Raw genomic sequence first — 15,306 nt, 5'->3', positions numbered from 1 at the left:
GGCCAAGGAAGTTAACTCTTCACAGGCTGATCAAGCAGCAGCAATGAGCCATGGAAATGAGGTTAAATGGAAGTGGGGAGCGTTTGCATTCAACCTGTTAGCAGAGCTGGGATTTGCTTGGCACCCACTGCATTTTCAGAAGGAGACATGTTGCTTAGAAAAATGGGAGAGCAAAATTAAATACAATGGAAATGAAAAATATTTTGATGCCTCATCATAGTTTTATGCTTTCATCCTCTTTGCTTTTTGCAGAGAAACACGGTGGGCATTATTAGGCTTGTGACAGACTTCTGAAAGAGGGTAACACCACAGGAATTGTGGTACCTGGATTAAAGAGATTTGTATATTTATCTGTGTGGTTTAGAGAACACTGTCTAGATGATTATGCAAATAGGACACCCACACTGAGAGCGTAGGTAGGAGCTATATAATGCAAGAAAGGCTTGCTGTTCTCCATCAGCGACAGCAGCATCCCTGACTACTTCTGAAGAATTCTACTTCAATAACGCTTAAATCCCTTAGGAGTTCTTCAATGCATTCCCATATAAGAGTTGGCAGCAATGAATAGATATTTACACATAAAATGTTGAGTTAAATTCAACCCAAAGTGAATGATTAAAAATTGCAGTACATTCTGAAATAGCTTCAGATCAGAACACAGTTGTCCAGGACTTTATAACTTCTGCATAAAAAAGGTAAAGCCTGCAATTCAGGCAATCAAATTCTGCACCAAGAAAAGGGGGATTCTGAACCCTGCCATTAAAAACAAATACTATTGAAACAAATTTAATTAAAAAATAATTAGTAAACACATCAGCAGTAATTGGCAGATAAAACTATACTGAGAGAAAGAGAGCTTAAAACACGTTCCCTGCATTCAAAACATCAGCTCACAGCACTGAATATAGCCAACTCACGCAAATCCTGGCTTAGTAAGCCTTTGGTCCAAGGATTTGGTCCAAGCATGGCCTTAATACTCACTTCAGTCATATAGGCATTTTAACAACCATGTTTTTACCTGACAACTATAGGCAGCCTGGTGTTCTCCAGACATTTTAGTCTACGACTACCCTCAGTCCCATGCTGATTTTTATTCAGCTCCATGTTTAGCATATTCTAATCGAGATAATGGCCAATTTGTTAAGAGAATTGTAAAATGGTGTTGTTTGTACACTGAATTGTACAAACGACATTTAATAAAATTAACATGGTGCTCTTCAAACACTTCTGGGCTCCAGCTCCCCTCATTCCTGACAGCTGACCACAGTGGCTAGGGCTGATGGGAGCTGGGCTCCAACAAGATCTGTAGCAGGCTGTTTTTAGACTACAACTCCCATTATCCCTGACCCGACCACTGGTCCTGGTAGCTAGGGATAATGGGATGTGTAGTCCCAACAGCAGTTGGAGACCCAAGTTTGGGAAACCCTGACCGGGAGGGTACCATATTGCCTACCACTGAAATAAATGGGATTGTGTGTCTGAACCACGCCACTTAATTCTGGGGTAGCCAACATGGTACCCTATGCACATTTTAATGCAATTCATATTAAGTTTATCCTGGTTAGTCATTACACCACTGACCCATTTTTGGATGTAACTGGGAACTCTGGCTTAAAAACAAATCAGGATCATCGCAACAAAGCTGGCATGCACAGGAAGGGAAAAGCATGCAGCCACAACATTCACTCCTGGCTTCATAACTCATGGTTTATGAAGCAGGGGATATACATCCAAACCAGTCAAATAAAGGGCTAATGTGCCGTGCACCTCCTACACACCTCTGACAACTTAAATTCTATGCAGACTTGATTGAAAGGAAGGAAATGTCAAGGTGTCTCAACTGTCTTCCCCCACACAGCCGTCAGTTAAAAACATTTCATCTCCTAAATCTTTAAAGGACATCAAAAGGCTCTGATGTCTTAATCCAATAATACACAAAGGACAAGGCATCTCTCTTCTCCCCCCCCCCCCCACTTCCCTATAACTGAATTACAAGACAAGTGAAGGTCAATTTCTCTGAACCAACACAAAGAAACAGGAACACACACACACCTTTCTGCAGGCAGATATTTATTTGCTGGAGATGATGCTTAAAAGTGCTTACACCATGGCAGACCTCTGCAGTTTTATGACAATATATTTTCTCCTTAAAAAATTATTACTCTTTCCCCTATTTTAGCAAGCAGGACACTTAAAAGCCCAACAGAGCAATAAATCAACTTTCTATGCTTGAAGGTCACACACGTATAAAACGCACAAAGCAACAGTTTTAGGCATATTTTTCTTTCAAAGCACAGCATTTGAGCATAGCACTCTGCTTATTTATTTCAAAAGAAAAAGCATCAAAAGCAGTCCATGCAACGTATTTGCATTAATAGTACGTGGTGATGGTAAGCTCCTCAGAGAAAGGAGACCAGCATGTAAAATAATGAAAAAATACAAATAAAAATTTATAGGGCTGGTCCAAAATACAGAAGGGTCCTCTTAGTAGTTCCAGTGCCTTCAGAAACTCAGGACCAGCCAGAGAGGATTCTGTAGCACTTTCATTACACATTTTTTATTGTAAGCTGAAGATGCAGCTCTTTACCCTCTGACATTTGAGATACGTATTTTCAGGACCAGACCTACTCTTGTGATTCCAATTTGTTTTAAACTGGTTTTTTTAATGTTTTATTTTAGATTGTTGTGACCAACCTCGGGGTGAAAGGCGAGTAATCATCATCAAGTGATGTTGAAATATACATTTTAAACAGAGAAGACGACAGAGTGCTATTCACAAACCACTTAACTGATATAATGCTGAAAACATTGTATTTCTTCTAAAGCAGGGATGGGGAACCTATTGCCCCCCCCAGGTGTTTTTGAACTACAACTCCCACTATCCTGTTAACATGGCCAATGGCGTCAGGGACAATGGGATTTGTAGCCGAGCAAAGAACTGGAGGGCAATGGCTTGTCCATCCCTGTTCTACAGGACTCACAACTGATGAGAAACCATGTAATACGGATTTACTGACTCATCAACTATGTTGAGCTTTTGAGAGCCTATGAATCAATCCTCTTCAGGAGGAAAAAAAAGAAAAGAATGGGATGACTTTACTGAATTTGATTACATTAATTTGTTCAAAGATTTGGAACTCATTAACAATTGTGTGCAAGGCAGATAACAAAAGAGAAGCCAGACCCTTTTGAACAAATAAGAACTAAGAAAGGATTAATGAAGCCTTAGATTAGACTGAACACATTGGTTCTGAGTATGTCCAAAAGGATGATGTCTTCATTTGCTCCTTGTCTTGGCACTTTTCGCTCTAACATTCAGCCCTCGTTACAGTCTTTTTTCTGTTAACTTATGGTTTCTCTTCTATGAAATTTCAGTTTGAGCATTTTCCTACAACATGCCACCAGCTCTACAAGCACAGACAAGGATAATCTTTTGCACCCGCATCGTGATGGCTACAGCTTCTCATAGTGCTGACAGGCTCTGCATGAGACAAAGCACATGCTTTGACTGCACAATGTCTCAGGTTCAACCCATGGCATTTCCAGTCAAAATGGAATCAGGTAGATGATGGAAAAAGACCCCTGCCTGAGCCCTTGGAAAAGCTTCTACATGTTAAGAGTAGAGAATACTGGGATAGGTGGACAAATAGTCTGAAGTGGTATCAGGTAGCTTCCTGGGTACCTAAGGAAAGTACATAAGTCTACCTGCCTGAACATTTAAAGTTATGGCGTACTGGTATTGCATATTACCGCATTCTGGGAATGCACAGCGAGCTTTTGTCCTGACAGTGGTTCCAGAAATAGGTCTAACTCACAATCATGGATCCAGAACACAAGATGAAGTGATGCTCTTCTAGGCCTCTTATGAGATCAACTTATTTTTAATGGAGAGCCAATGCAGGAACGGTCAAGTGTTGTCTCTCACTCCAACCGACCTCGCAAGCTGTTGTGAGGAACAATATACTATAATGCACACTACCGAGGTTCCTTAGAAGAAAAAGCGGCACTCAAATATGGTAAGTTTGAATATCCCCCCCCCCAGATGAGTTTTTACATTAAATTTTTGTTTAGCAAAATCAATGACTGATTGGGAAGGAAAACAAAAAGCAAACTCAGTGGTTCATTGCTTTGTGCTTGGAATGTTCGCTGTTGTATCCCCTCAGAACAAAATCCCCAAGTTCCATCTTGCTTCAATGGCACTGCTACTCAATAACAGCACTTAATTGGATGCCAGGCTCACCAAGGTCAAGTCGGAGCCCTGAACCGCTGTCAAGCCTTGCAACCGTATCTCCCACACACTACCCAGGCCTATTTCTCTATCTCACAAGCAGCAAGTGATTCTTTGACCCCTCCATCCAATTCACTCTCATTTCCATCAAAACTGCAGGAGAATATATTGGACTGATGATCCCACTGAGCTAAAGGATGTGCTGTGTAAGCTTGGGGTTACCGAATTCAGCTTATCAGTCTACACAGGGAGAACAGAATGTTCTTAATATAACCGTCTCTCAGTTTATTCTTTTAGAATCCTGCACGCAACTTTGTTTTAAAGAGTCTTCATAATCCTAAAACTGCTGAACACTACAAAAATATACCATCAGCAGCAACAATAAAGGCATAAAACTTTTACAAATCTGATCAGTGTCGCTTTTATGAAGAGAAAAACTTTTGACTGATGAGCCTGTCTTATGAACTGGGATTTTTATGCCCAGTTAAGGAAGGGGATGGAAGGGGAAAATAATCATCCTTGGCAGTAGGTACTGAAAACAATTCAAGCCCTAAGCTACCTGACTTTTTCCAATTTCAAACACTGGCAGAAAGCATTTTCTAAATCTAAAAGTGATGTGCCCCTATTGTGGGTTGCAATGGAGCCCAGAGTTTCTGTGGTGCACATACATATATGAGGAACCTGACGTATATCAGAGATGCAGTTTGAAGCACTTGTGTGTCTCTGCAGCTGGGATTCAGCAACAAGCAAAATAACATCTTCTCTCAAAAGAAGAACTGGAGTTGGCGTGGAGGACAATATTACCTTATGAAGAACTAATCATGACAAAGCAGCGTTTGTAATCTTAATTCATTACTTTCCAATCCTATACAAGTTGCTTGGGTTTAATGGAAGTGCATACAGGATTGACAACTTGGATAAACCACATTTCCATGCCCTCTTTTTTTTTTAGTTCTGGTGTAATCTCAAAAACTGAAAGTTGTACCTCAATGCCAAAAATTCCTTATCCCCTGTTATGATCAGCAGATGCAGAAAAATGCAAAGGTCAAAGCAAAGATATACAAATTGCATAATTTAAAGGGATAGCAGAAATCTGCTTTTCTTGGCATACGGTTAGAACTGCCTTGGTGCAGAATTTTGATCTTTTTATTCCTGTTAGCACAGCCTTGATTCCGCATAGATGGGACTGCAAAAGTCTAGCTAAAGTGAAGAGCTGTCAATAGCTGTGTTCACATGTCACAGTAAACCAATGATGTAACATCCGTATGAGCAACAAACCACAGCCCTGGCTTTGAATTATGTTCAAATTGAAGACGATGGATTTCTTTTGCTCCAAACCACCATTTGAAGCAAAAGTTTGTTCTTGGTTTATCAATCATGGCTCATTCCATGATCTTCTGTTTGGATTTAATGCTAAGCCAGGAGTCCTAGTTTGTTGCTTCTGCTCATGCAAAGGAAGCAGCAAACTGTTCACCAACAGAACAAGTACACTACTAAGTGACTTTAAAATAGCACTACACTGGATACAATCCTATTTCAGCACAATGCATTTTCATCTAGGTTTTGATTTAGAACTACCTTCACGAGGAAGACTAATATTAGTTAAAGGATCCATCCTATCTCAAGCTTCCTGTTTCTCAAATTTCAGTATTATGCAGGAAGACAAAACTCCTCAGTTATGGATGCATCATAGCGTACTCATTTTTAAAAGCTGTCCCACTGATAAACAGGATAATCTAACACAAACTATACTCCAGACACATCTATCTGTTCACCTCTAGTTTAAAATACGAAGCTACCATGCAAAGTTATTAATAAAAATGCACACAATAGTGAAGCTTTTATATAGTGTCTAAATATAGATAGCCAAATGCAAATATAGCAGGTGTCTAAACTATGTTTTTTCTCCCTATAATCTGCCAGTGAGAAATGTTGGGACAGAAATTCCTTTAGATATCGTACAGTGAAAGCGCTGTTTTTTTAGTTAGAAAACACCTAGTATACTAAAAGGAATGCTTCACTTTTGTGTATGCATCTATCTGCTAGCAGAATTCTTTACATGTGAATCTCTTAATAGTAAACCCTCCAGTGTGAGCTACTGTTTAGCTTATGGCAAGAGTTGAATGCCTCTTCAAACAGGCTTCTGGGGTGGGGTGATGTTATGAGGCCAGTCACTAATGGGGTCTTGCTTGCTGTATTATTAGAACTGTGGCCAATGCACTTCTATTTGATATATCGAAAGGTTTCATACTGTAATGGTTTTATGAACCCCATCTATTGTGTGTTTTAAATTGCAAACTGTCATGGTTAATGAAGAGCAAGCTACAAACAGAAGGAAATTTAGTTCTGGAGTAACAACATGAGAAGCGCCATAGTGAGTCCGGCCAAACTATGTGCTAATATAAAACTCATCGTTTATAAAGCATAAAGTGAGCCACTATGTGAATACCGCTGCCCATCAGGCAATGGCTTTTTCCACCTGCCTCCACCCACTCTGTAGCCTTAGGAGCCTTTCCCAAACTATGATTTTAGGAACATCAGAAGCAGCTGGGAAGAGAGGAGTTCAGGGACATTTTTAAAAATAGTAATTTGACAAGTTGTACCAGTATGTATTTGCTTCTCAAGTTTTATTGTGTTATTTTTTTGCCATGTGACTTGCTATTTTTATTGATTATAGTTTAGAAATTATTTATTGCAGTTGTTAAGAGTGAATTTCTGTTTAGTTATCATTTGCTTATTTTTAATTTTATTGTGTACTATTATATTCTAATGGATTGCTGAATATTACTTTATTTTATGTACCGTAAGTTGTTTCTTTTAAAGTTATATTACCATTATGACATTTTTGGTTTGGATCATATTGATCTTTCTTGTTTTTTCAGCTTGTAAACCACCTTGTGTGTAGTAATATAAAAAGGTAGTATATAAATTAAACATGGAATGAAATAAATGCTAGTGATTTGGCCATGAAGACCCTGTGCCTGTGGAAAAGTCTTGTTTCTATGTTGCCCAAACTTTAGATGGAGCTAATCACCAAACAAGGATTGACAAGAGTTAGAGAAGGAATACGTTATCAACTCTAAGCTACCGACATGCCGTCCAACATTAGAGTTCGGAAGAGAAAAAATACAACTATTTGAGGAAAGGGAGAGACGATACTGACTTGTTCAGAAGACAAATGACGGCACCACAAAGGCCTGTAACACAGCAGACATACCGGTCATTGTAAACCAGAGCATGTTTTCATTGATCAATAAGCAATAAATCACTCGGCCTCTTGCAGTTGCTCACTATAAATCATTTCCAGAAAGGATAATAGATGTTTCCTCTGTACAACTGGCAAAACCATTAACATTCTTCAGAGCATGTTATGAAGCAGCCAAGGTATCTTAGAATGTGCAGAAAGTCCTTACCATTTGACCTTTGCCATGGCACTGCTTGCATACCAGAAGCAAATATCAAGTGTTTGTGATGAAAGGGTTCCAGTTATACAGGAGGTTAACCGAAAAAAGGAAAACTTTTAAGTGGGAAAGAATGTCAGAGAAAGCACAGTTTTGCATACAAAAGGTTTAGAGAGCAAACAAAATGCTGCAAGCCTAAGGTTATTAATGCCACCCAATTTTTCCAAAACCTACTGAACACCACTAGGTCACAGATGGAGCTAAGCATGAAACAATGTGAAAACCCCAGGTTACAGGACTCAAAAGTCCATAGCTCTCTAGCTTGGAAACATTCTCCACCCCCCAGTTCCAGATGTGTGGAGAATGGATAGGATTACTTAGGGCAAACTGGATGTGACATGACTCATATTTTTAAAAAAGAAGTTTAAATAGCATCTGTGGGGGTAGGAACTGGATCCTGGTGATAGGGGTTTTTAACACTTTACTTCCACTGTGGTCCAAAATCCAGCCCACACACATCCCATGCCTATTATTTGCCAATGGCCAACTGGTACCAATGGAAGATTTCCTACCAAATAGCAGGCATTGGAAGCTCAATATCAACAGCCCCATCCCCACCTACTCTTTACTTTTCCTAAAATTTGTGCAATTGCCAACTATGTAAAATATGCCACATACAGTTTGGTGGTTAGCCCTCAGTGGTGGGGGAGAGTGAGGGGTGCACTTTGTACACGCATTGAAGCTGAGCCCGAAACAGCTTCAAAGACTGCATTAAGCAATTTTAAGACCCTTCACAGCTGATGTGCACAGCCATATGGGCTAAATGAGTAATGTGTGTTCTCTCAAAACATTACGTTCTACGCTTATGCTATGAACTGGAGGTGCACAGTATATACGCAGCCTTGTCAATACACCTCCAAATGAGTGACAGCAGCCAAATCTGACCAGATTGCACCCAATGTGCATAATATGCACCAAATCTGAGCTCCTTTGAATGGCAGAGTGAATCACTGTGATAGGCTATCATTTACAATCCCAGTATGAGCTTTATTCCCATGCTTGAATGAGAATGCCCTCTTCTGCCACTATGATTTATTGAAATTTAGGCAGAAGCACGTCGATCAGGACAGATACAGCCTAAATAGGGAATACTTGAAATATACATATCAAGGAAGAGATACACTTTGAGGAAAGCCCCTAGCAAACTCCCTTGACTCTTTCCAACATGGTTGACAATGCAAAATATTCATGAAACTGTGGTGGTGGGAAGGGCTCCCCACTTCAGCCTCCAAGTATATTATACTTTAGAATAGATTTATCCTCAGCAATCTCATTTATATAGACAGGGAATTCAGTTAAAGGATGACATACTGAAAGGTCACTCAATCTGTGGCAGAGAAAACAGCCGCCTTAGATCCACATCTCAGACCAGCAATACTGGAATGGTGCCTCCACTTCAACGGAGATGAAGATGCAATAAAAGAACAACAAGCACATCTTGTATTATGGTTTAAGGTTTGCAAATAATTAGGAATGAAGTCAGCCGTTATTACCTTCTTTCTCCCAGCCAAGACAGAGTTTGTCATGCTGAAGGGAAGCTAAGGGGCAAATTTAGCTACATTTTGAAAAAGCCATTCAATTAAGCCTAACTGCCTCAAACTCAGTAAACATAAAGAGGCATCATTTATGTTTCTCTCTACACAAGAAGGCTCTCTGAGAACTGCAATACAACTATCCACAGTGAACACTCAATTTCCATGACAATCTTGGGTAAATATGCACTGAGTGACATTTTAACCTCCTGCGCTTTTTCAGACATCTCCCAACTGACAAAAAAACAAAACTTAAAAAAGAGACCCAATTAAGCTTAAGGATGTTTTAAGAAGATTAAAAATGTAAGGGACAATGATTCAAGTAATAAAATCTAAACTATAGTATACGTAAGCTCGAAGATGGGGAGGGAACACCGTATGAGCAAACCCTTCAGGATAAAAAGGGCAGCATAATTTATTTAAATCTGCTACAGTACGTGACTAATTACCTGCACTGGTGCAATGGTATTTAAGCCTCTGCTATTGAATTACTGCAACTGCTTTTGATTACTGTAATTGGAAATTCTAAGCACAACTCTCACACAGGAACAACCATCACCTGCAGAGATCCATGCAAATATTTTGCTTTATCCTTTCAGATACTACGCCATACTGCACGACAAGGCTGCATCTTAAATAAGCAATGTGGTGCTTGCAACATTTGCTCACAGTAAGCTGAGTTGACTTCTGTCTTTAAAGGTTTCCACTGTATGGCCATAGCTGTCAACCTTCCATTTTTTTGCAGGAAATCCCGATTCCAGCGCCGTTTCCCGCTGCTATCCCAGATTGTTAGATATCCCGTAGACTGTCCCTGGGACTGGTGAGGCTGATGATCCCTTATTTTCAGATCTGAAAGTTGACAGCTATGTGTATGGTGCAGGAATGGGGGGGGGAGGGAACAGTGCCTGGTGAAAACTATGAGAAGGAACCACAGTTCAATGGTAGAATACATGGAGAATAGTAATGAGATCTGGCACCAGGTTATGCGAAGATCTGTCTGAGATCCCAGTCAATGAAGGCAAGTCTCAGCTCAATGGACTGGGCCCTATATGCCTCTGCAATGTGGCAAATGGCTTTTGGAGGCAAGGTGACTTTTTTAAAAAGAAAAAGTAATAAGAAATGTGATAAGCAGTTAGTGACAAGGGTTGGACACACTACGCATGCACACATACTTTGGCTGGGAATTACATTGCTCCTTCAGCAGTATTACAGCCTATAATGGCAGTACTAAATCTCAAGTATGTAACTGCTGGTTAGATGCCAACAGGGCACGATCCTTGCCCATGTATGGCGGTATCCTCATTAAGATGGCTTTCATCAGCCCCAACCAGCAAGATAAGGAATAATGGGTCTCCCAGTTCAAAACATATGGGGGGCACCAGGTTGGGGGAGGACTGACATACAGAATTAATACTGCCATTTTCCCGTCTACTCCACCAACTGCTCCCAGCATACACACATGGTGCCAGGCTGTTAGGAGGAATGAGTACCCTGGGCATGTATTATCTCCCATCTTCCAACTCTGCCTTCTCCCTCCACATAATCAAGGAGTATAGGAGGGGTTCTCATATTGAAAGTGGTTAGGTAACGGTAGTGATCAGGAAGCAGAGCCATGCAGTAACTAAGAGATGGCCATGTACACAAAGATTTTCAGCGTTTTTCTTTTGCCAAGTGCCTTCTACATTAGAAATCCCCATCACCATGAACACATTTCCTAGCTGACAACCGTTAGTAACAGGAAAATTACTGTAGCTTCTCAAGCTCCTTAGCCAGAAGCACGGCATAAGAAAAAAGGAAAAGAGTTCCCTTTACCATTATGCAATTTGAGATTGGCGGGGTGTGAAAAAGGTATGGGTAATTGTCACAAAGGAGATAAATTACATTTCTCAACAGCCCAAATCAACTAGCGTTTAGGCTCTCATATACTTACCAAGACAAAATGTACAATAAAAAAAAGGATTTAACTAAACTGTGATGCAGCTTTAAACCCACACCACTGAACAAAACCATATGATTGAAAAATGATTAGAAATCAGAACACCATTTTCATTTCACAGGCAATTTGAACTATTATTATATATCTATATGTAATACTTCTTAGCTCACAATATATTCAGGATACAAAGTTAAATTATTTGTTGTTCTTACTTGCCTACATCTTAAGCAATTCAGTATTGTCTGTTTTAAGCAAGCATTTCTTTGTAATAATAAAGAATTGTGCATTTTTTTCTTTTACCTTTATATTGTGTCAAATATTTACTAGGATTAAGGATTATTTCTCCTTTTCTACAAAAAATAATAATAGAAAAGCAAACTATGATTCTAGAACATGCCAAAAGTATTTTACTTACGAATTCATAATCACCATCCTGAGGAACTCTCCAATCGGAGGAATATCTTTCTGGTACATTCCTTCCATAGTTGTTTCTCCGATTCTCTTTTTCTTTTTGCTCAAAATAATCAAGGAAAGATGGTCTGACAGACTCCATTGTTTCATCCCTTCCTACAAATATATTTAATATACAAAATAGTATTAACTCAAAAGGAAAATGTTTAGCATTCCACTAAAATAACTATTTAGCACATTGCTTACAACAATACCTACACATGATAGAGTTGCTAATTTTTAAAAAGCTTCAGAAGAGAAGAAAATGTTCAGAGCTTCTCAGTAGAGCAAGTAATAGATATATTATCAGCACATCTCTTGAAATCTAAAAACAGGAAGATCAGGTAGATTATAGGGAATATTACATTTCCTTTAGCCAGAGGTCCAAAACTGAGGCCTAGTCTTCCCCAACCTGGGGCTGATGGGAAATGCAGTAAAAAAACATATGGAAGACACCTGGTTGTGAAAGGCTGCCTTAGAGTGTTCTTACATGAATGTCTGTACCTCAAAACCCAGGTAATAGCATTCAACTTTTTCCACCCTCCACCCCAATTCCACTTGAGAAGACTGGGCTTTTATTTCACATAGCAGCAGGGCAGTCATTCATGCCTTTGTACCCCTTGAGACTAGACTACAATCATGCAACACGGTTCATCTTTCTTCCTGATAGGAATGGGCCATCAGGAGATTGAAATACAAGCACAGCATTGGTACAAAAAGCGGTACAAAAATACAAGGCATCAAGAATACACCCACCCACCAACTTGCATAGGCTTATCAATTTGTTGCATATAAACATATAACTTATAACATCAACATAATTATGTTAATGATACTGTCCATGTACTGAGTAGTGCAAGTCATATTCAGAAGCACTCAGTAACTGTCCTGAACTCCCATCCCTGGAAAAGTCTAAACCTGAGGATTTTCTTCAAACATACAACTTCAGCCATCAAAAAGCATAGCATCAATCCTATGCATACTTAGTTTGGGAACCAGCCCTTCTGAATGAAGCTGGACGTACACATATAGGATTACGCTGCTAAGCAGGTACGAGGAACTGTAGAGCACAGTATTTTGTATTTAAGTGACTGTTCCCTCACACTGGTTTATTATGTTTTAATATTTTACTGACATCGTTCATAAGGGGTAGGATAGAAATAAAATTTCTGCAACACTGGTTGTGTATGTTATGCCAGACTATTTGCAAACTGGCAGTGGAATGGGAGGAGGGAAAGACAAGGGAGAGCTGCCATCCACCCAATATATTTTAAGTTTGGGGTATATTAAAAATGTATAAAATGCTTTCCTACAGCATGGCTCTCAAAAGAAGTAATAAAAAAAAACCTCAGTTGTAACACACACAGGAATGACAGCTTACATGAAACCTCCATCTCAGACCATGACCGATACAAACGTCTGCTGGGAAAAGCAGCCAGATTTTTTACTATCTGCCAAAAGGTAAGAGTGATGGCCAGGTGGCTCTCCCTAAGTGGGAATTTAGCACAACCACTGATAAACTCTCTACCTGGGCCATCACTTAATTCATCTATAAGAAAATAACCAAAACATCTGCAGCACTTGCCTCAGGAATACTGCAGGTGTGCTAATCACAAATACAAATGTGTTAATGAACAAGTACATAGAATGTACATAGTTTGATGGTGCCAAAGTTTTATATTCTCACAAAATGCACCTCCCCAATACTGCCGTATTTTTCTGTTGTACCCTAATCTACCCAAGTCTCCAAATAAGAGACTGGACAAGGGTTGCCCAAAGTTGAGACTCCAGCTGTTTTTGGATTTCAACTCCCATCATCCCAAACCAGTGGTCAGAGAGGACTGTAGTCTAAAAACAGCTGGAAACTCAAGTTTGGGAAACATTGGACTGAATTCTAGAAGCATGCTGACAAGTTCTCAGTTCTGTGCAGAAGCAAATCAATGCACTCATTTTCCTCATGAGACATCTCCATATGTATGGAATTCACTGTAAGTGACCATCAGTGTGTCTGCAAAACAATTAATGAGGAGAGGACTTGAGATGAGTCCTAGGTCCATGTATGCTCCAAGCATATTTACCAAGATGACTCATGGATATTTTCCCCCAGTGTGATGAATTGCTGTATTCATTATCCCCCTACACGTACATTATGAGTTCACTCTGCAAGATCAAACAATGTACTCAAAATTGTTAAGACAAAAAGAGAGAGAGACCTACTTCTTTTTGAAGTTATAGCTCTTTACATACTGCAGTAAATCTTTGAACATATTAAAATGCCTAAAAAGGCAAAAACAATGATCTGTCATGACTTAACTGTAGAGTTAACTTGTTCCAAGCATCTTCATTATAAATGAAGAAACAGATGCTGCAATTATATTACGGCAAGGATTCCTGACTGACAGCCACCAGCACTAGCCACTGCATGGAGAAGAGCCAAAATTCAAGGGCTAAATACTAGTTTTGTATGCAGGTGGCAGGAGCTCAAATCCTGACATCTATTCTGTACATTAAGCAGACTTCTGGGATCTTAGGTGGCTGGAATGGGAAATACATTTACCCAAGAGAGACACTGCCAGTTGATATGGTACTTGGTTAGATGGATCAGTGGTGGATAGCCCAGTTGGTAGAGCATGGTGCACATTCGATCCCCCTAGGGGACAACTGCATATTCCTGCATTGCAAGAGGTTGGACTAGATGATCCTCAGGGCTCCTTCCAACTCTATGATTCTATGACCCTTACGTAAGGCAACTGCATGTTTGTCTGCTGCCCCTACTTTGATGCCTTATGGCAGGATGCAATATATCCTCACTTCATTTTTGCATAACAACCATGCAAGGATGCATTAGGCCATGGACCAAATATGGTTCTACAAGCCTGGCCCCATGCTGCCCCACTCCAGCCCTGAACTCTGATAATGCCTCTCTGCTTGCAGTCCTTGAATGGCCTTTGCTTGAATAATGCCTACTGCTTTTCTGGATGGAAGACAGAAAGGAGTGTGGAATGGATGCCGAAAGTAGCCTAATGTACAAAACTAAAATACACATTCATTGTTTCGGCCACGTTTGCTTCTGACCCTGCCTATTACTGGTACAGAGAATGCATATATTAGGCTTTAAAAGGAGGGTATTCTGTGCAGAACAGAAGCAAACATCAAAGCAAATCCCCTTAACGATAAGAAATTATCGCTTCATAAAACATTCCAGTCTAAGATATCAAGAGAAAGCTTTAAATATAATAATAGAAAACCAATGGTCATTCTGGGTTAAAAGAAAGTTCAAGTATAAAAATAAATGTGGAAATTTCTGAGCTATTGAAGATAAGCAATTCTACTGCCGACTGTAGTTTTCCCCTTCAACAGACCTCATTGTACACAATCAGATCAAGAAAAGCTATGCAGGAAGTCAGAACACAGAAGAGGGCAAAAATGCTAACATACCACTGGATGATTATTTGGTACATCAGAACTTTAATCACAGGGTGTGTGTGTGTGTGTGTTTAGCAAATGGAAATACGTGTGTTATACTATACCCCTTGCAGATCTTCTTATAAAAAAAGGGTGGTGAAATCTTTTTGGCCTCATGGGCCAGATGCTTATGAGGTAGTTAGAGTAGAAACTTTGGTTAGCTGTCCTACTGTTCATAAGCAGCACCTTAGTAATGTAATGGTTACATCTTAGCTAGTAATGGTTGTTCACATG

The 15,306-nt window shown here is 39.7% G+C and overlaps 1 protein-coding gene across 2 annotated transcripts in view; it reads right to left on the bottom strand.

The window, feature by feature from the left end:
* Positions 1-15,306, bottom strand: part of STK4 (serine/threonine kinase 4) — a 62,293-nt gene that overhangs the window by 17,699 nt on the left and 29,288 nt on the right. For both annotated transcript variants that reach the window (XM_081917032.1, XM_081917031.1), the window contains exon 10: positions 11,573-11,724. In XM_081917032.1, coding sequence (XP_081773158.1) covers positions 11,573-11,724 — 152 coding nt within the window. The remainder of the gene's footprint in view (positions 1-11,572; positions 11,725-15,306) is intronic.

The sequence above is a fragment of the Podarcis melisellensis genome (genome assembly GCF_964234715.1).
Source record: "Podarcis melisellensis genome assembly, chromosome: 6".
NCBI lineage: Eukaryota > Metazoa > Chordata > Lepidosauria > Squamata > Lacertidae > Podarcis > Podarcis melisellensis.
This window is presented reverse-complemented; position numbering and strand designations above follow the sequence as displayed.